Consider the following 22014-nt stretch of genomic DNA (forward strand, 5'->3'; position numbering starts at 1 on the left):
GGCTTCAAGATGACTTTAACTATTTAATTCACCCCTGTCCACTCTTCAGGTGACAGGTGAAGTCTAGAGCAATCAAAATAATTCCATCATTTTAAAATAAATGATTTTATCATTATAATTTCAAATGTGATATCTGATGGGAAAGCTGCTCCCTACTGTGCTTTTATTTCCAAAGGGATCCTTTTCTGTTATCTTACAGGTTCCTCTGTACAAGTTCTGCTCCAGTGCAACAGGATGCAGCTACTGACTATCGTCACCCTGTGTCTGCGACTGGTGCAAGGTACACAGTGCTCAATTCTCTACCTTTTTTCTATTGATTATTTTTCCTGTTCTTAAAGTAGATGTAAACCCTTACTTATTGATACTCAGTTTTCCAAAGAACTGGGAATCCCAAAGAATTACCAACGGTTTAAAAAATCAAATAATTTTTACTTTCTGCAGCCTCTTTGCAGCCATTTGCTGTTTGCCATTTTTTAGGGTAGGTTTTTTCTCATGGTGACAACAGTGGGCCATGACTTATAAAATAGCCATTTGTAGTCTCCATTGGAAGCCAGTGTAACAACCTTGGAGTGCTAATAAGAGGCATGAAGTGTGGTCACCCTATAGCAGGAAGTGTCTGAACGAGGACCTTCATAGCAGGATCACCATGTATTGTTTTAATTAAGTTTTGGATGTAAAAATATTACCACATTAAAGCCCACAGATTGCAGTCATTGGGCTTACACATACTTAACCACTTTCCCTCCCGAGGATTTACCCCCCTTCCTGACCAGGCCATTTTTTGATACAGCGCTGTGTTATTTTAATGGACAATTGCGCGGTCATGCAACACTCAACCCAAATGAAATTTACGCCCTTTTTTCCCCATGAATGGAGCTTTCTTTTGGTGGTATTTGATCGCCTGTGCGTTTTTTATTTTTTGCACTATAAACAAAAAAAAATGAAAATTTTGAGAAAAAAAACAATATTTTGGACTTTTTGCTATTAAACATGTCCAGTAAAAAAATTTAAAAAAATCAAATTTCATCATACATTTCGGCCAAAATGTATTCTGCGCCATGTCTTTGCTAAAACAAATCCCAATATGTGTAAATTAATTGGTTTACATGAAAGTTATAGCGTTTACAAATGGTGGTATATATACTGGATTTTTTTTTACTAGTAATGGTGGCGATCAGCGACTTATAGCGGGACTGTGGGACTGCGGCGGGCATTCTGACACTGGGAGGAACTGACTTGGTGTCACTGACATCCTCAGTGACACCAATACAGTGATCAATACTAATAAAAAGCACTGAGACTGTACTACTGGTACTGGGCAGGAAAGGGTTAACATGTGGGTTGATCAAAGGGTTAATTGTGTGCTGTTTCACTGTGGGCTGTGTCTGTGCTTTACATTGTGAGCACACTGCTTACAAAGCAGTGTGCAGGAGCTGACATAGGAGAGATCTGTGTTGTTTATACACAGGTCTCTTCCCCCGTCAGTAATACGCAGTGATTACGGAGTGCCAGCGAGAAATCACTGGCTGAGACCCAGTGATTGACAGCTGAGGCTGCGAATGGTGGCACGGGCAGGGCGTGTACATGGTTCACCCCCTAGCCGTATATTAGTGATTTTGCGCACCCATGCCACCCTGTAGCAGTATTTCTGCTATAGGGCGGCGCGGAAGTGGTTAAAAAGGACAATAATAATAGTAGTAAAAAAAAAAAAAAGCGCAGTGGCTAAATGCTTAGCACTTCCGCCTGGCAGTACTAGAGTAGTGGGTTCCATCCCAACCACAGCACCACCTGCCTGGAGTTTGCATGTTCTCCCTGTGACTATGTGGGTTTCCTCCTACACTCCAAAGACATGCTAGTAGGTTAATTGGCTCCTGTCTAAATTGTCCCTAGTATGTGTATGTATGAATGCGAGTTAGGGACCTTAGATTGTACACCCCTTGAGGGTTAGGGGCTGATTTGAATGTACAATATATATGTAAAGTGCTGCATAAATTGATGGTGCTATATAAGTACCTGTAATATATATATATATTTTTTTTTTCATACAATATATATCATGCTTATTGTAAACATAGCCAAACCATAATTTTATATTAGAAATCACATTTTATCTTTCTTTGGGAATAGGAATGGTATAATATGAACATATGTGATTCTAGATACAGCAGTGGTTGCACAGTATCAGTTTGCATGGATCTCATGAATGTTACAATATACCGTATAACATCTATTTAGTCAAATATTGGCACAAATACAGAACTAGTACATGAATATGGATCAGACACAGGGGCGGACTGACCATTTGGAAACTTGGGCACTGCCCGAGGGCTGGGGGTCAGTAGGGGGCCCCATGAGATGCCCCTGGTACCTTTTTCATAGGCTTTTTTGAGTTTGGGCAAGGACACAGGGGCCCCATGGTCCCCTATTGCCCGGGGGCCCCATGAGTTGTCAGTCCACCCCTGCTCAGACAACACATGAACCATTTTCCACACCTCCCATGTGGTTTTATATGCCAAAGATATAATCCCTTTTATCACTTACACATAGTAACCTGAGTCCACTGATTTCATCTTTAAATCCCTTGTCTGTGCATGGAAGGTCATTTTAAAAAAAGATTTACAAAATTTATTAAACATAGAAACAAAGAAAAGTGATGGCAGAAAAAAGACCGAGCGGTCCATTGATTCTGCCCGTTTTTTTTTCATGTGTGTGTGTTTTTTGTTGTTCCTTTTTTGTTTTTTTTGGGGGGGGGGAGGGTGGTTGGGTTATTTTTTTTATTTTTTTTTTGTCTGAGTATAGATCTATGCTTGTCCCAAGGATGTTTGAAGCTAATAACTGTTGACTTTCAGTAAAATAGTACTTTCTGAGATCTGAACTTTCCTCCAGTTAGTTTAAGGTCATTGTGTGGCAAAAAAAATAAAAACAAATATATATATATATATATATATATATATATATATATATATATAGACATAGGTTTAGTATGTCCAAAGGCAAATTTCTTTTTTGTTTTGAATAAAGTAGTGAAGGGTTAAAATCCTTGTAAGTTTATGTTTTTGTCTGGTTGGGAAGATTTCCCTTCACTCTTTGTGCTAGGTGACACAAGGATAATTCAGAGAAAATCTCCCTGAAGTGAGGGGAAATTCTGTATTTCTTGTCCCCTCTGGTACATATCCCCTCTACATTTCTTGTGATAACTGTTAAATCTCGGATTTGCCATCACCATCTGTTGCAGTGACAATAGTCATCAGGATAAATTCACAGACACCTATTAAACCTGATGAGGGTTTCAACATTTTCCCACTCTGTCCAAAACAAAAAAAAAGCTTTAGCTTTCAACAGTACATAATCTATGCTTAGATCTGCCCCCTGGACCCTATCCCCTCACAACTCCTCCAGTCACCCCCTCCATCATTTGCTCTCTCACCCACATCTTCAATCTCTCCCTCTCCACTGGCACTTTCCCCTCCCCTCTAAAGCACGCGCACATCACCCCCATACTCAAAAAACCCTCCCTTGACCCCACTGACCTGAACAACCTTAGACCCATCTCCCTGCTACCATTCACTTCCAAGCTCCTTTGGCGCCTGGCCTACAATCGCCTAAGCTCCCACCTCACTCATAACAACCTCCTTGATCCACTACAGTCCAGCTTCCGTCCCCTACACTCCACCGAAACCGCCCTACTTAAAATCACTAACGACCTGCTAACCACTAAAGCTAATGGCCATTACTCAGTCCTCCTGCTCCTTGACCTCTCCGCGGCCTTTGACACAGTCGACCACCCTCTCCTCCTTACTAAACTGCACTCCCTTGGCATCAGGGACGCTGCTCTCTCCTGGTTCTCCTCCTACCTATCCCAACGCTCCTTCAGCATCACCTATAACACTGCCACCTCCCCCTCCCTCCCCCTCCCTCCCCCTCTCTCCCACGGCTTCAATTACCACCTCTATGCGGACGACACACAAATTTACCTCTCCACCCCCCATCTCACCCCCTCACTCTCCGCCCGCATCGCCCACCTCCTGAACGACATATCAGACTGGATGTAGCTCCTGGTCTTCCCCCCACCCCGCGCCCCCCCCATCCTCTCCATCACTACTAACAACGCCACGATCACTCCCACCCCACACGCCAAACTCCTGGGTGTCACCCTGGACTCAAACCTTTCCTTCCAACCTCACTTCCAATTACTATCAAGGTCATGCAGGCTCCACCTCCGCAACATCTCCAAGATATGTACATTTCTCACCCCAGACACTACTAAACAACTCGTACAATCCCTCATTATCTCATGCCTGGACTACTGGAACTACCTTCTCACTGGCCTACCCAAACAAACGCTATCCCCACTCCAGTCGATCCTGAACTCAGCGGCGAGACTCATCCACCTCACCAACCGCTCCACATCCGCCACCCCCCTCTGCCAATCCCTCCACTGGCTCCCGATTGCTCAGCGCATCAAATTCAAACTGCTAACTCTGACCTACAAAGCCATTCACAATGCCGCCCCAAACTACCTAACCGACCTGATACCCAAATACCACCCTACCCGTGCCCTTCGCTCCTCACAGGACCTCCTACTCTCTAGCTCCCTGGTCTCCTCCTCCCATGCCCGATTGCAGGACTTCTCCAGGACTTCCCCCATCCTCTGGAGCTCCCTACCCCAATCCATCAGACTGTCACCTACCCTCCTCACCTTTAGGCACACCCTGAAAACCCACCTCTTCAGGGAAGCCTACCCCACTCTCACCTAACAACTGACGTCCTCCACTCCTCCCACCACTCCATACCCTACAGCCATTTCCTCCTGTACCACCTTCCCCTCCCTCCTAGATTGTAAGCTCGAAAGAGCAGGGTCCTCGAACCCCTCGTGTATTGTATTGTTACTGTCTTGTCTCATGTTCTGTCCCCCTTGCTATTGTACAGCGCTGAGCAAACCCTTTGGCGCTATATAAATACTGTATAATAATAATAATCTCACACTGGGAAGCATAATCTCACTTTGAGGCAGCTGTAAAACGACAAGCATTGTACCATGTTTTTTCTTTAATTAGGTTTTCTCTATTTTTTTTACAGAGAAATTCGTTAGTGTTTAGTTTTAATAGTTTTTAATTAATTAAAATTTTTCTTTAATTTGTTTTAATTAGTTGGAATAGATTTTAATTAGTTTTATTTGTTTTATTTAGTTTTCTTTAATTAGGTTAGACATATATTTTTCAGTTAGGTTTTCTTTAAATAGGTTTAATTAGTTGGGATATTTTTTAATTTGTTTTAATAGTTTTTAATTTGTTTTCTTTAATTAGGTTAGATATATTCTAATTTTAATTAGGTTTTCTTTAATTAGTATTAATTAGTTGTAATAGCTTTTAATTAGTTTTAATAGTTAAAAATGTATTTTCTTTTTTTATTGTGATTTTTTTTTTTAAATTAGTATTTTTTTTAGTGCTTTGTTTTAGGCATTTGCCAAGGACGTAGATATGGTTACAGTATGCAACATATACATGGACAGGGTATATGCTAAACAAAACAAAAAAAAAATTAGCAACTTGCCTTGTTCCACAGTAAGAGCACAACTGAGGCAGCAAGAATAGAAAATTGGCCCCAGCAGCCTGACACCAAACACCGACAGAAACTGCATACCAGTTGAGGCAGTAATCTGAGTGTAGAGTATGTCATCAACTGAGTCTTAAGTGAGGATTCCTCCATCTATTGTTTGTGTGGATGGAGGAATTTGTTAGCTTTTTTTTACATAACTTTTATTGCCAATGACCAATTGTCCCCTATGTGATAGCATATAGGTGACAGGTACTCTTTATGAGACATCCATGGTGTATTAGACCCTTGAAGTCTCCTCTCTACTTTGCTGCAGCTGATGGAACACAGATCGAGTTCCATCAGCTGCTTCCCCAAGCAATGCTCCTGGACACTGCATCGGTCCAGGAAGTGATGTCATACATGTCACTTCCTGGTCTGTGCTCAGGAGGGAGGCTCAGCAGACAGATGTCCATGAGCTGCCACCATCCTTCCCAGTGACACCTACCATAACCCCTCCGGGTCTGTAGGTGGGTAAGTAGAGCCTAGTAAACACAGCAGGGGGGCTACGCAGGGGGGCGGTGCATCGTGGAAGTTGTGGAAGTGATCAGCGGCTTCACAGCGACAGTCAGGTTTACTAAAGTACATACACTCCCGATCTGTATAGCGGCCGGGAGTGTGTTACAAAATATATGACTGCAGCAAAGTTAAAAATCCAAATCTCCATCGTTTAATGGAGATTTGGATTTTACTGCCCCCTATCCCATCGTCCAAAGGCAGCCGAGTAAGCCGCCTTATGCTGGTGCCAGCCCTGTTTAGTGAGGGAGCGGTGAGGGAGCGGAGAAGTTCTCTGTCTTCCTGGTCATGGGCAAAATCAGGGTTGAAGTTGTAGACCGGCGTATGTTATTGGGATCACAACACTACTTTAACACAGGATTCAAAAAACAAATGTCCTTCCTTGCTTACATGTTTCAGCCCTGTGTGGGCCTTAATCATAGCAGTGGTAATTTACTCCAGCTATGATTAAGGCCCGCTTAGGGCTGAAACTGTAAGCAAGGACGGACACTTGTTTTTTTAATTTTGTTTTTTAGTGTGTGGTGGTCTACAACTTCATATTGCTATTGTGGCTGTCAGGAGCCACCTGAGCACCGCACACTTGCACTGGACCTTCATGGAGTTTCAGGTTAAGCGACGGCTGCTATTTAGTGTGTTGCAGGGTTACCTGTGATAGGGGTAATTTGTGTTTTGGTCATATCAGGGTCATGTGCATAACCTCTGACTGTTAGAATTTGGAGAAATAGACTGATGATCTGGTGATTCCTTAGGTTGTTTGCAAGTTTCTTCTTTACCTAGGGAAGACAGCAAAGAGGGACGGTAGAATGTACCTGTTATAGAGCAATCCATTGTTTGTGTTTAGTGTTTCTACACCAGTCCAAGACTCTGGACAGGTGGGTTGCCTGATAGTATTTTAGACGATCAGAAAAAGCCATCTCCTCATGTGCTTTTTGTAAGGTAAGAAGTTTGCAGGTTATTCTTGGGTGGGTATGGGACCATATAAATTGTATAAATTCTCAGTGTAACAATTTCAAGAAAGACATTGGTATCAAAATCAGGAGGGTTTGCACTCGGGGTATAATATTCATTTTAAAATTTTCATTTCTCCCAAACCAAGTATATGCGGATTTACTTTTAAGATCTTGTTTAAGGGTAGGAAGAAGGGGAGAGAAATACTGTAAGTCCCAAAAATTTGTGGGAGTGATTTTTGTCCCTAGGTAAGTAATGTTGGTGGTGGCCCAGTGGAAGAGAAAACTAGAGACAAGATTGGCTAATGTAGATGATGAGAGGTGACATTGAGAGTTTCGGATATCTTCAGGTGTAATAGCTCACTATATAATTTTAATTACCCTGTTAGAATAGGAAGGGTGGTCTTGGGGAAAGGAAACAGAAAATAAGAAGTCATTAGCAAAAGCCACCATTTTTTTTATTATGTAGCTTGAACTGGGAGACCTGTGATGTTCTCATTTTGGTATTGTAGGAAGGGCTCCAATGTGTGAAAGAAAATAAGTGCTGATAAAGGGTGGCCTTGTCTTATTCCATTAGTAAGAGGTAAGAAAGGAGAAACAGATACAGTTGTGTTCAAAATAATAGCAGTGTGTTGAAAAAAGTGAATAAAGCTCGAAATCCTTTTAATAGCTTTTATTTACATACACACAAATTAATCATTTTCTGCACTTCTTTATATGTTTTCCCCTCTCCAATCAACGTTTTAATCAAGGTACGCTGTTCTTCTGAACAATGTCTGGAACGACCCATTTTCCTCAGAATTTCAGAGAGAAATGCACTGTAACCAGCATGTACAACATTTGCTGCCTTCCTTCCTTAAATAAGGGCAATAATTGCCACCTTTTTTTCAAAGAATGAATGACCTCACTAATAGAACTCCACACTGCTATTATTTTGAACATGCCCCTTTCAATTAGTGATTCAATTACACAGAATCAGCAGCATGCATGTCATGACTGTTGGGTCTGTTGGATTTCTGTTACTCTACTACACCTGCTAGTAAATTATTTGCCATGTAGAAATATAATTTCTACCAAAAACAGTGATTGATCAGGTTAGTGATGTCTGACTGCTATTATTTTGAACACAACTGTATATAACAAGTACTGTTTGTACATTTTGAGACTAGGTTTGCTCACCCCCCATCCCCACACCACACAAAATACATAAGGACTGTTGACAGAAATACGAATGGTTCCCTTGTGGGTAATGCACTTTTTATCTTCTTTTGCATTGTCATCGGCTTAACAATATAGGATCGCTTCACAAAGCTAACACACCTGAATAAGAATTCTTATTATCAAAAAAGTGACAGTTATTTTCAGTTGAGTCCAATAAAAGCTGAAAATTCCACTCATATGGCTAAAATAAAGAAAATAAAGATCCTTATCACTATGTTAAAGCTTTGTGAATTTTCCTAATATCTCTTATGTTTAGTATTGTTTGTAAATAACACAGTATAATGCCGGGTACACCTGTGCCAAATATCGACCGAAATCAGCCAGAATAGTGGAAACCGGCTGAGTTTTGGCTCGTGTGTACAGCTCCCTGTCCGACAGAAGCAAGTCTCATGTCCGGCTTCTGTGGAACGGGCATGCTGGAAAACCAGCATCCGATCAGCACTCTCAGCCAATGGCTTCGAGAGCTGACATGTGTGTTCTGGCTGAGTGGGTGATCCCCCTGTCAAAATACAATAGCACAGCAGGCGAGAGTGCTGTAATAACATCATTTGTGTTGCAGCGATCTTTCATTTTTTTTTTCCGTTCAACCCACTGGGTTGAACTAAAAAACGTATAGTATGTTCCAGGCATAAGCCTGAATTCACCTTTACGCCTATGAATTGATTTACACGGGACATCTTTTCACACAAAATGATGTGACTCTCCAATGAACAGATTTTTTTTGTTTTTTATTTAGGGCCTCCACCATTTCTCAGCTTTGATGTTTCAAGATCACTCAATTTAAAACAATTCCCACAGGATCTTCCTCCAGAGTTATTCTCCTCTACATGTCAAAATGTCTACAACATCACAAGTGCCACTTTGGATGGTGTAAGTAGTACTGTAGGAAGAGTCATATTTGCATTACCTTAGTAAAATGCCTACTCAGTATTCAGGCAAATGTCTTCCTGTCTATCATGACATCTGCCCATCAGTGACCTACCAAAATCATAGGATTCCTTAACAGACTTAGGTGAATAACAGTGTGGTTGGATGGATGGGTTAGGGGCAGGTGTAGATCAAAAGAAATCAGTGTTGAGAGAAGTATGGTAGCTACCATTGCTGACTTTCTTCTGAAGATGCTGGGTGTTTGGCTAGTATTTTAAACCTAACAATGGCATTGATTTCTCAGCCACTGGCTCAGATCAAGTATGTGGGCAATACGAGTTAGAGAAAGGTCAGAAGTTCATATATCCATGCTTTTCCCAAGTTAAGGACTTAAAGCAATAAAACCAGAATCTCACAATGATAGTTTCTACTGCAGGTATAGTAGCTTGCAAATCTCCATCAGCCACAATATTAAAGGGACCCTGTCAGGACATGTTACCTGACACAGCTGAGGCTCCCTTCCAGCACTGTTAACCATCTTCTGGAGGCTAGTGGTAGGATAGAGCTAGAGGCATAACTAGAACCTTCAGGGCCCTGGTGCAAGAAACCATGAAGGGCCCCCCTGCTGGGGCCCTTTACTCACATTGTGGGACACTTTATTATGGTCCCATAGTGTGCCCCCTTCCTGCCATCTTTGGGTCCCCTCATGATGGCAAAACACCAGGGCCTGGTCGCAAGAGCGACTTTTGCGACCCTGGTAATTCTGCCACTTGTGTCAGTAGTTTTAATTTTGTAATTTTTTTAAATTATTTTTTTACCATCTTATTTTATTTATTTATATTTAAATTTTATTTTTAATTTTTTAAAAAAAAAATTTTAGGACCCCCATTGGGGGGCTTTGGTGGGATATCAGGGGTCTAAACAGACCTCTAATGTTTCACCTTTGAGACAAAGAAAGGAGATTGAGGACACCTCAATCTCCATCTCTGCAACTTCAACAGCACAGAATGAATGAACAGGAATAGCTCTGTACAGAACTTCCCATTCATTTATAAACTGAAGCATAGTAAACATAGTTTACTATGCCTCAGTTATGAATGAATTAAAAAAACGTCAGTGATCAGTACCAATCACAGACTTTGTTCATTAAATGACACATTTGCCCGCTCCTTCCCCGCTCTCTATCTTGACAGTATTCCCCCACAGCAGTTGGTGAGGGGGGGTGTTGGGGGGGGCAGAGGAGCACATGGGACCTGGGGCAGCAGGACAGGGATAAAGAGGTAGTGGGGGCCGCATGTAGAGCAACTGATGCCCTCCATTTCCCTCCTGCAGCTGCTGTCTGTGGGAGGGAGAGGAGAAGTGGGCATTCAGCGGCTGCATGGAAGGATCAGTTCCTCTGCATGCTGCCACCCCTCCTATCCAAGTGTACAGGGGGGTACACAGGCCCTCTGGAGCATGGGACCAGTTTGCAATCGCAACCCCTGTGACCCCTGTACGTACGCCCCTGGATAGAGCATACCTCTGTAACTTCACATACAGTGAGGCCCTGATGCTAACACTTCTTTAATTGTGCCAAGTACAACCACCATAGGAGATTCCTTCTAATCAGAGTCAGCTATAATAATTTCTCTCATTACTGGGATTTCAACCAGTACATCTTCTGGTCAAGGCAAGTGTTCCGAGAACTCACCAGCTGAATAACAGCCCAATGTAGCCAACCAGAAGGTACTGAACTTTTAGTATTCTTCTTGTCACTAGTGAGATATAGTGGATAGCTTTTATGAAAGCTACCAAACTGATTGGCAGGAGTGGTGCACAGAAGCGTGGCCATGTACATTTGCCGTTACAGCGTGTGCATAGGTGGAAACGCTCCAGATTTCAGCCAGAGACTCCAGCAAATCATTTAGATTACTGGATTTAGTAATGACTGAGATTTCAACCCAGCTTAGCTGCTGACTAGCTGACTGGGGTCATTATTTCAGCCATCCAATGGGCAGAGCATTAAACCAGTACTGGATAGAAGGACAGACTCAGGAGATGGCATAGGCTGTCATCTCTTCTCTAACCACTGAGGAAATGTGTGACTAGAAGGAAGTCAACTATTGTTTACTGCTGAACCAGAAGACTGAAGGGAAGGGAAGGTGATGGTGGTGAGGGAGGGAAGGCTGTGTTGCAGTTATTGCCAATGTTCTTGTCATTGGTCACACATTATAACTGGTCATTTGTTGTCTGCATAGCATTGCAATTGCCTAATTGTTGCCTATGTATTGTAATGATTGGCCTTTTGTTGCTCAAGTATTGTCAGAATTGCCAATTTTGTGTTTCTGTTTTATCATATTAGTGATAATTATTTGGAGGACCATAATAATAAAATGTAATCTCCTGCAGAAAAATAAGATCATGCCCCTTAAACCTGCAAGGTATTGGCCCTACCCGCAATTAACTACCGTGTATGAAACACCTCCCTTAAGTGCCACTCATATATCCATATTTTGCCGTGATGCACTACACATGCTGCTTTAATCCTTTCCCTTGAACCCCAGACTCATGAATTTCTTAAAGTTTGCAGGTATTGGCATGAGCCCATAGAGAAGCTAAGCATTGGTAGAAGGGCAAGGTGAAAACCGCAACATGAACAGAAACAGTTCCATAATCAGAGGTCCCTGTTACCATCTTAAAGAACTGCAGTGATCTTGTGAGAGTGGAAATCCTGAGTCATATTTTACAATTTCCCCTAATTTTCAGAGACTAAAAATATCCCAGGACTTAAGCTCTGTGCCTAATAAAAAAAACCCTGCTAAGAGGTGAGTCTACTGAATTTTGTAGTGCAGACAACAGAAGGTGAAGGGTCAGAAGAAGCCCTGGTACAATTGCTCTGCTTGCCCTGATGGCAGTCCCATCACTGGGTGTGTTCATTCTCAGAAACAAGAAATTAATGTAAACATGAATGATGCTGAACTATAAGATTATGATGTCTGCAAGGGGCAAAATTGCTGGCTTCCAATACAGCCATTTCTAATAATATCCTTCTTTCATCCCTCCTAGTCTCCATGTACATTGACGGAGTTATCAGGACGTAGGCTCGTGGACTCTGCAGTTGTGCAGTTGCTCGTTCACGGCCCTGAAAAGCAGTGTGAAAACAGAGGCATATGCAGCATGAAAGTTGGGAGCCGAGTTCAGGCTGAGGTTTGGTGACCTGTATAACGCTTTTTTCTGTCCTTTTAGGCTAACTACCAAACTGCTAAAAGCAATATATAAATTAACAACCCTCATTTTTAGTCAGTTCACCTTCTTGCCCTAGGTCTTTTTGGTTAGCTCAGCAATTTATTTCTTCTAGGTGTCTCTGTCTGCTGCTCCACCATCACTTGGACTCTCTTTGACTCTGTGTTCTCTCTCCGCTTCATCCAATCCATTCAACCAATCCCATATCCCGCTTCTAGTGAATGACTGCCCAACCGCTACTGGTGTGACATTCACACTGGTCACACCCAAGCCTTGCATCAAGACCCCACCCAAAAAGATCTTCGGTTTCCAGCTTGGCCATTTCTACAACAGCTCCATTCAATTTCTGCACTGTAGAGTTGAGCTGTGTCTTCATGGAACTCAATGCAGCACTAGCACTGGTGTCACCAAACTACCACAGGTATAGTGCCTTGTATGTTTCCTTTTGCAGCATTCACCTAATGACCATGCAAGCATATACTAGGCCAATTACTGAGGCTCTTTTTAAATTTCGTTTTAAAAGAACAACTATGAGAATTCCAATAATATGCAAAATATAGGTCACATAAAGTGTAATTATGTTTTTGTAAGAAGACCTGTACAGAAAAAAATATGCTGACCACCCATGAATGGCTCTCATGCTATTCCAATGGCTTATATATACAGAAAGCGCTTAAAGTGGTACAATGTGGTGGTATCGTCTAATTCTGTCGTATAGGTATGGAGAACATAAAGTGAATAATTAAAGTGACATTCAGTGATAACTGCATAACATAATAAAGTCCAAATGCAAAAGATGATAAATTAAATAAAAGTGAAATCTGTGACTCGGTGACTGGAAGCTTTTGTATAATATTGCACTAACCAGAAGCGCAATAAAATAGCGCATTTGTGTATATAAATCCCCTCATGGTCATCTGGATCCGAATGGGTGTATTGAAGATTATCTGGCACACGTCAGTATGTCAGGTGATCAGCAGACCTCACTCTCAGGTTCCAGGGGCATCACGTCCGATGTAAGAGACCAATCATGGGCATGTGGCAGGTGTATTATCAGGACTCCACCTTAGGGGCTTGTTAAATAATGAGCCAGGAAGAAAACTTTGATAGTGCAGTATTTTTTATTTAAATTTCGCAAGGAATGTGCAAAAAGTGCACTCACTTCTGGCTAAACAGTAGTAAAGATGGTCACCGGCCTTCCTCTGGCCTGTGTGGCATGACGTCAGCAGCTGGGCTCCTCTCTAATGCCTTTTGTGCTCGAGCACGTTTTCAAAGGGCTTCATGCACAAGCGCGAAACGCGTTAGAGAGGAGCCCAACTGCTGACTTCACGCTGCAAATTGCATTTTAGAAGCGTTTGTGTCTGACAATTTTTTTTTAACTCTTCCAGTTCTCAATGCTGTCCAGAGCCTTTTTTCATCATGAAAAATGCATGCAAAGCGTTTTCACGGTACTCAGATGGACAAAACACTGAATACAGGATGTTCCTACCAAGATATGTTAATGACCATTCACACCTCAAATTCCTCATGCAGACCCCCTGCCAGGTGACCTTAATGACTCCCTCCACCAGACACCTTTCCCACCCTTGGAAACAAAAGAAATGTTAATGAGCAACTCACACCTAATTATCTCAACACATACTGCTGTCTCTGCTTCTACTCTCTGTATTTCTCTGAAATAGTCTGAAATAGTTAATAATTTATCACTTTTCAGTGCATTCTGGGCATTTGGGAGGTTCTCCTGTGCTTATCTTTAAAAAACGCTTCTAAACGCAAACTCACATAAACGCAGTATGCAAGCGCAGCTAAACAGACGTTTTTTAACCTACATTTTCAGTCAGTTTCCATCGTTCAGAAGTGTCCCGTGTACATGGGGCCTTAGAGTGGTGGCTATTGTATACAGTATAACTATTATTGTGTTATGAAAATAATATGATTGCTAGATGTTGGACCTGATAAATGTTATGTCCTGTACAAGTGCTGTAGCAAATGTATTTCTTTTCTTTAACTGTCCTTTGTCCAGTGTCGTATTCCTGGTGTGCCCTGCACCCCTTTCCCTGCCTCACCCTCCTTCCTGAAGCCAGCGTTCCATCGTACTGTGACCCAGCCACTGCTGGTTACCATCTCTGCTCCTTCCCGTAATCCTCTCCAGTCCCTACCTGGTGAGCAGACCTAGCATTTGTCATAATTAACATGGCTGCCCTAAGACATAGAACTATTGTGAAAGGACTTATGGAATTTTTGTGATTCTTTACAGGTCACAAGAGATCTCCGCTTTCTACAGGCAGAGGTGAGCCACGTGACAGTATGGGTTTTGTTCACACAGCTACCTTCTTCTCTGCTCCATGTTTCTGTGAGCTGGCCATGAACATGTGCTTCTCCCTGGAGATGTGCTTCTCCCCGGTGGGCTCACAGGGGACAGAAAAAGAAAACATAAATAGGCAACAAAATTGATTTAACATGACTTATTAGAAAAATTAATGGAAAAATATAGATAAAAAAAATGAGGTACATCCATGGAGTTATCAGGACGTAGGCTCATGGACTATTGTGCAGTTGGTCATTCGCGGCCCTGACAAGCAGTGTGAACATGGAGGCATATGCAGCATGAAAGTTGAGAGCCGTGTTCGGGCTGAGGTTTGGTGAAAAAGAAAACAAATACACAACAGAATTGATTTAACATGACTTATTAGAAAAAATAAAATAAAATATAGGTAAATCAAAAAGAATTAGGTAAACCACTGCTTGCAGACATCTGTGTTCTCTTTCTTTGACCAAACATGCCGTGTGCATGGAGGTGACGCCATTACTGAATCAGGACCCCCCCACAAATATTACTTTTAAAGCTACAAACTGGTTTACTGCACATATCCTTGTCACACATTGTAATGACCAATTCACACCTCAGACCTCTCCCACCCTTGGAAACAAAAGATATGTTAATGCCCATTGACACCTCAAATTCCTCATGAAGACCCCCTGACCTTAATGACTCCCTCCACCAGGCACCTTCCCACCCTTGGAAGCAAAAGAAATGTTAATGAGCAACTCACACCTAATTAGCTCAACACATACTGCCGTCTCTGCTTCTACTCTCTTTATTTCTCTGAAACAGTCTGAAATAGTTAATAATTTATCACTTTTCCGTGCATTCTGCACATTTGGGAGGTTCTCCTGTGCTTATCTTTAAAAAACGCTTCTAAATTCAAACTCACATAAACGCGTTATACAAACGCGGCTAAACAGACGTCTTTTCAAGCAGTCAGTTTCCATCGTTCAGAAGTGTCCCGTGTACATGGGGCCTTAGAGTGGTGGCTATTGTATACAGTATAACTATTATTGTGTTATGAAAATAATATGATTGCTAGATGTTGGACCCGATAAATGTTAAGTCCTGTACAAGTGCTGTACAGTGTTGCCAACCATCAGTATTTTTACTGGCAGCCAGTAAAAAATGGGCACGGGTAAATGTCCATGACAGGAAAAGGTTGCCAGTTAAAAATATGGCTGTGACGGTGTTGGTGAAATGTCATCATCTGTGCTGTCAGTGGAACCGCGATAGTCAATTTCATGTGTGTGTGCCTGCCCATTCTAATTTCTTGCCCTCCTGAGTCCTGTCCCTGAGCTACTTACTTACTATATCAAAAATAAGAACCATGTTGTTTGCCTTATTATCTGCCTTAAATCACATTGCTAATTGCATATTGTACTTGTTTGTAGCCTAAATACTAAAATTTGCACTTAAAACTATAATTTTTAACTTTTGGAAATGCCAGTAAAAACACAGCTGTGCCAGTAAAATGTGGGTGTCATGTCAGTGAACTTCAATTTGGTAGGTTGGCAACACTGGCTCCGGGCAGCCCAAGTGCTGCATACAGCCACCCATAGACATGAATGGCTGCATGCACTGTCTACGACGGTGTTGTCCTAAACATGGCATCATTTTCTATGATTGCACATGCCCATACTCTATACATGTGTTTACGATTCAACAAAACTGATTGACTCTTGATGAAAGCTTTGACTCTATTTTTAGTGCACCTGAAGCTTTTGTGAAAAAGACCTTAGACTTTGTTCACACAGGATTTCACTGCTAGCCTAGCAGTGTGTACAGTAGGCATTTGCAAAGCTTTTAGCAAGTTTTGAGCAGTTTTTTTTCTTAACCCTTTAACTGCCCTTCTGCTATAGTGTAAAATTGTTAAAATATATGTTCACCTTAAAAAATTAGTAATAAATGCACTTTTTCTGCAGGTAAAAAAATGTGCATTTTCTTTTTTCTAAGGAGCCTGCAAATCATTGCACCTGCGATCAGTAGATCACGGGTGCAATGCCGGGCTCTTGCAGCCTCTCCATGTAGCTGTCTGCCCATACCTCCCATATGGGCAGAGTGACTTGAGAGCAGAAAGATCAATGAACTACAATAGAGCTCACCATTACCCTTGTTTCATTGAGAACTACAAGCTATCTGCTGCAATGGCAGATAGTACTTGTAGTCTATTCATTCACAAGAAACTGTGAGTGAATGTCACGGATGTGTGGGCAGAGCCCCACATGGCTGCACTGTATTTCAATTGTGACAGCAAATGTAGGGAGAAGATCCTACAACCGATGTCACGGAGAGAGGTGGATTGGGGAGGATCGGGGGTGGATGTTGAACATGTTACACCCTAAATATGGGTCTGACATGTAACATGTTCAGAAGAGTCAACTTAGCCTTAAACACAGATCTACTGTAAATGAAGGAGCTTGCTGTTGCTTTATACATGCCGCTTGCAGTCTTTAGCGTGCTTTCAGTACTTAAAGTAGAAATTAAGGCAAAACCTTTCTTTTTTATTTTGGATAGTGTAAGGGTGAGTTATAACTGTCCTCAGTTTTTTTACCATGTGTCTCATTGGATAGACTTCCCTTCTCTTTCTGTCCCATATCCACAGCAGGAAGTGAGTGGAAATTCCTCCAAAGTGAAAAAAGTCCCTGGTAGTCACCAGAATTAGTGTCTCCATTGGAAGATTTCCCTCTCTTCCTGTTCTAGTGACCATTCAAAATTTGGGATTTTGATGATAATGGTCACCAGGCCAAATAGAGAGGGTGTAACTACATAACGGAAATAGAGACAGTCATAAAAACCCGACAGGTGTTCTAATCCATCTCCACTCTGTCCCAAACTAAAAAAAAAAGTTTTGCCTTTAGTTATACTTTAAGTTTCAAGTGGTTGTACATATCTGGCATTAATTATGAACAAAGCTTATCCCTCTATAATGTGTACTTGATTCAGTCCAGAGCACATAGTTTTATTTTCCTCTGCTATCTGCATGAGTCACTTCAGACAAGTTTTCCTGACACCAAGAGAAAAACAGTGACAGGGGAGGGACCTCCAGCACACAGCCTGTAATTGACAGCCTCAGCTCTGTTTCTGTGTGCTGTGTGAATGAGCTCTCAGCCAAGGCCATGGATAAGGGGGTACCAACAGTCCTCCTGTACGGGGCCCAGGCCAGCAGGGGAGCCCAGGTAACTAGGTGAATTGGATGTGGGCAGGGAGGGTGATCAGCACAGCATGGGAGGGCGATTACTGGAACCAGTCCCCTGAATGAGTCTGTCTGCAGCAGCTTAAAGCTTGCTTCTTCTCCTCTCCTTCCCGCTGGCTTTCAGCTGCTGTAGAGAGAGCCATACTGGGGATTGGTTTCAGTAACTGCCCCCCCGCCACACCTACAACCCTCCTTGTGCACTATACGTTTCTCCCTGCTGTCAAAGCCCCCCTTTGTGCCCCCACCCCTCAGTGCTTCCGGCTTACCTCCTTTCCCTCCCACAGGCATCTGCAAGCACACAATAGGATGCTTCAGGATGGAGAGTGGGAGAAGGGTCCGGTAAAAATGTCATTTATCAGCCCACTCCTTTCAATGAATGAATACAATGAGTAACCTGTAACGATCACTCACTGTGTTCATTCATAACTGAAACATAGTAAACAGAGGTTTTTTTTTTGGGGGGGGGGGCCTGTAAGGCTGGCTGTATGGGGCCCCGTGGTTTCTAACAGCAATCCTGCTCTCAGCTCTCCTTTCTGTTTGTAACTTCAGCTCTCTGCCTCCTGCTTTCCAAACTCTCAGTCAGGCTGTATAAATTCTGTACTTTGAACAGCTGTAGAGAAGAGAAGACTGCAGATAGACAGGTACAACGAATGCAGAAGGATTTGTTTCATCTCTGTATATCACCTGAGGTCAATCATCTCACTGAGTATATGTAAGAGTTTACAACCACTTTAATGAAAGCACTACCATGTGTGTTAATAACCCCAAACTGAGGCTGAAGGGTGTTGTAAAGACTCTGAAAAGGTGTTTGAAACGGGCTGAAAGCTTTGTAAATGTTTGCTGTACGCACTGCTCTTCAGATGAGCATTTATACATTGAGTCCAAAGTGAACAGACTACTGCTCTGTCCTCAGTCTCTTGTTTCCTTCCTTCCTTCCAAATCCTGATTGACCCTTTTGTATTTATTATTGTAATGTAGCTATGCTGTATTTTTAAGTGCTGCAGCAAGGGTTAAATTACCCTGTGCCGGCAGCACGTAGGAGGTTCAGACCACAGCTCTCACACAGGCAGCGGTCTGGCTCTCCAGTGCTCCAACATGTCCCCCTGAACGCTGTTTCAAAGAGGGCTGCTCAGGGAGAGGGGAGTACTATTGAATATGGACCCTACTGCATTACATTAATAAATAATAAGGGTTCAGTTGGGCTTTAACAAAGACATGATGAATCAGAAGTATGAGGACACTCTGCTGTTTTGTGTGTCTTTACAGAGTACTCAGTGCAGGAGGTTGGAGTGGTTGCAGTGATTGGAGTTACTCTCTGTTCGTTCTTTCTTGGGATGATGCTGACAATCGGACTTTGGTGCATTCACAGTAAGACTGGTAAGTCATAATGGTCCTCATGTGGGATCATGCGTGTATATCTAAAACTTTTTTTTTGCAGTTTTGGATAGAGTAGAGAAGGGTTTACCCTCACCAGGTTTTTTTTTTTTTTGCAGTTTTGGATAGAGTAGGAAAAAGTTTAGCCCCCCTGGTTTTTTTTTTTTTTTGCATTCTCTGTACCATTTTTTTCCCTTACTTCCTGTCCCAAAGATGCAACGAGAAGTTGAGGAGTCCAAAATTGAAGGGAATTCCCCTCTTAGACAGTTGTCCCAACTGGAAGAATTTCCCTACCTCTAGTTCTGGAGACAGCTCTAAAATGTTGGATTTCTCTCCACTTTCTGTTTTGGTGACAGTGGTCACCAGAAACAATACAGAGTGAATCTCCCCAAAGGGAAAAAAATATGGCAATATAAACTTGACTCGAACCCTTCCATAGTCTATCCAAAGTTAAATTAAAGATCTTTACTTAGAGATACACATGTGCTGAAATGTTTGCACACCCTGGCAGAAATTGTGGAATATGCCAGTCAGTATTGTTTAATCACTTATTAAAAAGTGGAAAATTCGGAGAGCTCTTGCTGCCAAGGTCAGGTAGACCAAGAAAGATTACAGCCACAACTGCCAGAAGAATTGTTCAGGGTACAAAGAAAACCCACAGTTAACCTCAGGAGAAACACAGGCTGCTTTGGAAAAAGATGGCATGGGTGTTTATAAGGGGCACAATACGACGATACTTGAACAAAAATGAGGTGCATGGTTGAGTTGCTTTGGTTTACCTGACCTTGGCTTGGTATCAAGGATTCACAAATTTTTGACTTCTTAACAAGTGATTGAACAATACTGACTGGTATAAGTTCCATTACCTTGTTACACAGGTCTTTTGACAGTTCTTTTCTGCTCCCCATGGCTCAGTATCTAGCCTGCTCAGTGCATCCATGAGAGAGCTAACAAACTCATGCTAAAGGAGAAGATAAAAGTACAGTTGTTAGGTGGACACAGGATAGGCTTCTCTGAAGAGAACAGTTTTCAGGGATTGTCTAAATGCGGACAGAGTATGAGATAGTCAGGCAGATTTGGGTAGGAAGTTCCAGAGGATGGGAGAGGCTCAGGGGAATTCCTGGAGGCAAGCATAGGAGGAGGTAACCATTGGTCTAACAGACCAAAATAAACCAAATAAAAGAAGTGAATTGTTAGGGCTTACATACCTTTTAAAGAATGTTGGCTTAGGATAAACTTTAAAGCTCCATTCTAAGCAAATATGACCCCTTCTCTCTAACCCATCCTGCAGGGTTTTTAGTTATTTCCTGGAAAAGCAAGTGAAACCAAGTTTAGGTCCCTCACTTTGGCCATTTTCCAGGTGTGGGGGAAATACTAACCTAGCACTGCAGGTGTTCCTCTACCATCTCCTCATGTTGATGTCATTACTTTTCTGGATCCTGAGAAGACCCAATCGCTGGCCAGGCAGGAGAAAGTGTCCATACAGGCATACAGGAAATGATATGGACACCCGATGAAGGGCTACACAGGATATAAACAGAAGAGGGGAAAAGGTTTGGGACTGGAGTATCACGTGACTTCCGCTTTAGGCCAGTAAATCATTTAAGAGGGGTTTGGGTAACATTATGCTGGAGATGGAATTTATTCTTGACTTGGAAAGAAGTCAAGCCTCTATGAACAATCTGGGTCTGGGATAAAAGAGATTCCACAAGGGCACCAAGATCAGCTTGAAGATCATCATGGATAGTTGGAGGTACCATAAGCTGTCTGCACTTCAGCACTGTCCCCTTAGACAACCCCAAGGACCTAAAGTGAGCCTAACATGGTGTGAACTGTCTGTAGCATAGTGTTTGTACGGCAAAATAAATAAGACATTACTAGACAACACACAAATATTTCAGACACTGATGAAGGCCATAGATCTGTAGACAGCTTCCTTGAAAGTAGAGGTATCTCCTATAAAGCATGTGTTCCACAGCCTCTGTTTATATGACACCTTTTTTTTCGACAGTTCTCAACTATCAAGGGACACAGAGCTCCTGAGGACTGCAAGATTCCTGACATACAAACACAAGAGGAAACAATCTAACCAACTGGATCCATAATATTGTTCATTAGATGATAGTCACAAATAAAACTCTGCATTCAGTTTTTTGGTTTGTTGTGAATTATATACTGGAGATAAAGAACAGCCATGAATGGCACCAAAACACACTGCAGTAGGAGAGTTATGTTGACGTGCGTTGCAGTAACACACATTAAAACATGTTTTAACACACATTACTGTAACACAAAGGTGTGAATGGGTCCTCTACTGCAGTTTCAGGAAACAAAACAAATTTGTGAACCTCTAATACTATCCAGCAAACACTGCAACTGTGCTAAAATCACAATGCTGATTTACCCGATTTGAATCTCGATTCGGACCATGTATAGCCTGGCTGAATGCACCCAAGTTGATCGATCAACGTGGGTACAACCAGCCAGCCAGACTTTACATGCAATTATGACTAGCGGCTGTTATAGCTGCTAGCAATAATCACTATCTTCTCCCGGCAGGACAGCTATCCCCAACACCCATGTTTGCAGGAAAGAAATTTGCACCATCTATGGCTTGTCTTAATCTACTGAAGCCAGATTGTAGAGTCTAGGTCTAACTTTGGTAGTGAAAAACTCCTTAGTGCTGATATTATGATGCAGTGGGTTTTCAGAATTTGGACAGCACAAAGCCAGCAGTGGGCTGTATTTGG

The 22014-nt window shown here is 42.2% G+C and overlaps 1 protein-coding gene across 1 annotated transcript in view; it reads left to right on the forward strand.

The window, feature by feature from the left end:
* Positions 1–21412, forward strand: part of TGFBR3L (transforming growth factor beta receptor 3 like) — a 28048-nt gene extending 6636 nt beyond the window's left edge. Inside the window, exons 2-9 of the mRNA XM_089661333.1 lie at positions 200–280; positions 9016–9149; positions 12192–12332; positions 12484–12789; positions 14392–14530; positions 14626–14658; positions 19157–19267; positions 21276–21412. Of these exons, the coding sequence (XP_089517459.1) occupies positions 200–280; positions 9016–9149; positions 12192–12332; positions 12484–12789; positions 14392–14530; positions 14626–14658; positions 19157–19267; positions 21276–21307 (977 nt within the window). The 3' untranslated portion in view covers positions 21308–21412. The remainder of the gene's footprint in view (positions 1–199; positions 281–9015; positions 9150–12191; positions 12333–12483; positions 12790–14391; positions 14531–14625; positions 14659–19156; positions 19268–21275) is intronic.
* Positions 21413–22014: the final 602 nt, after the last annotated feature.

Source organism: Staurois parvus, unplaced genomic scaffold (assembly GCF_062004578.1).
Source record: "Staurois parvus isolate SC_StPar_1 unplaced genomic scaffold, SC_StPar_1.0 ptg001328l, whole genome shotgun sequence".
NCBI lineage: Eukaryota > Metazoa > Chordata > Amphibia > Anura > Ranidae > Staurois > Staurois parvus.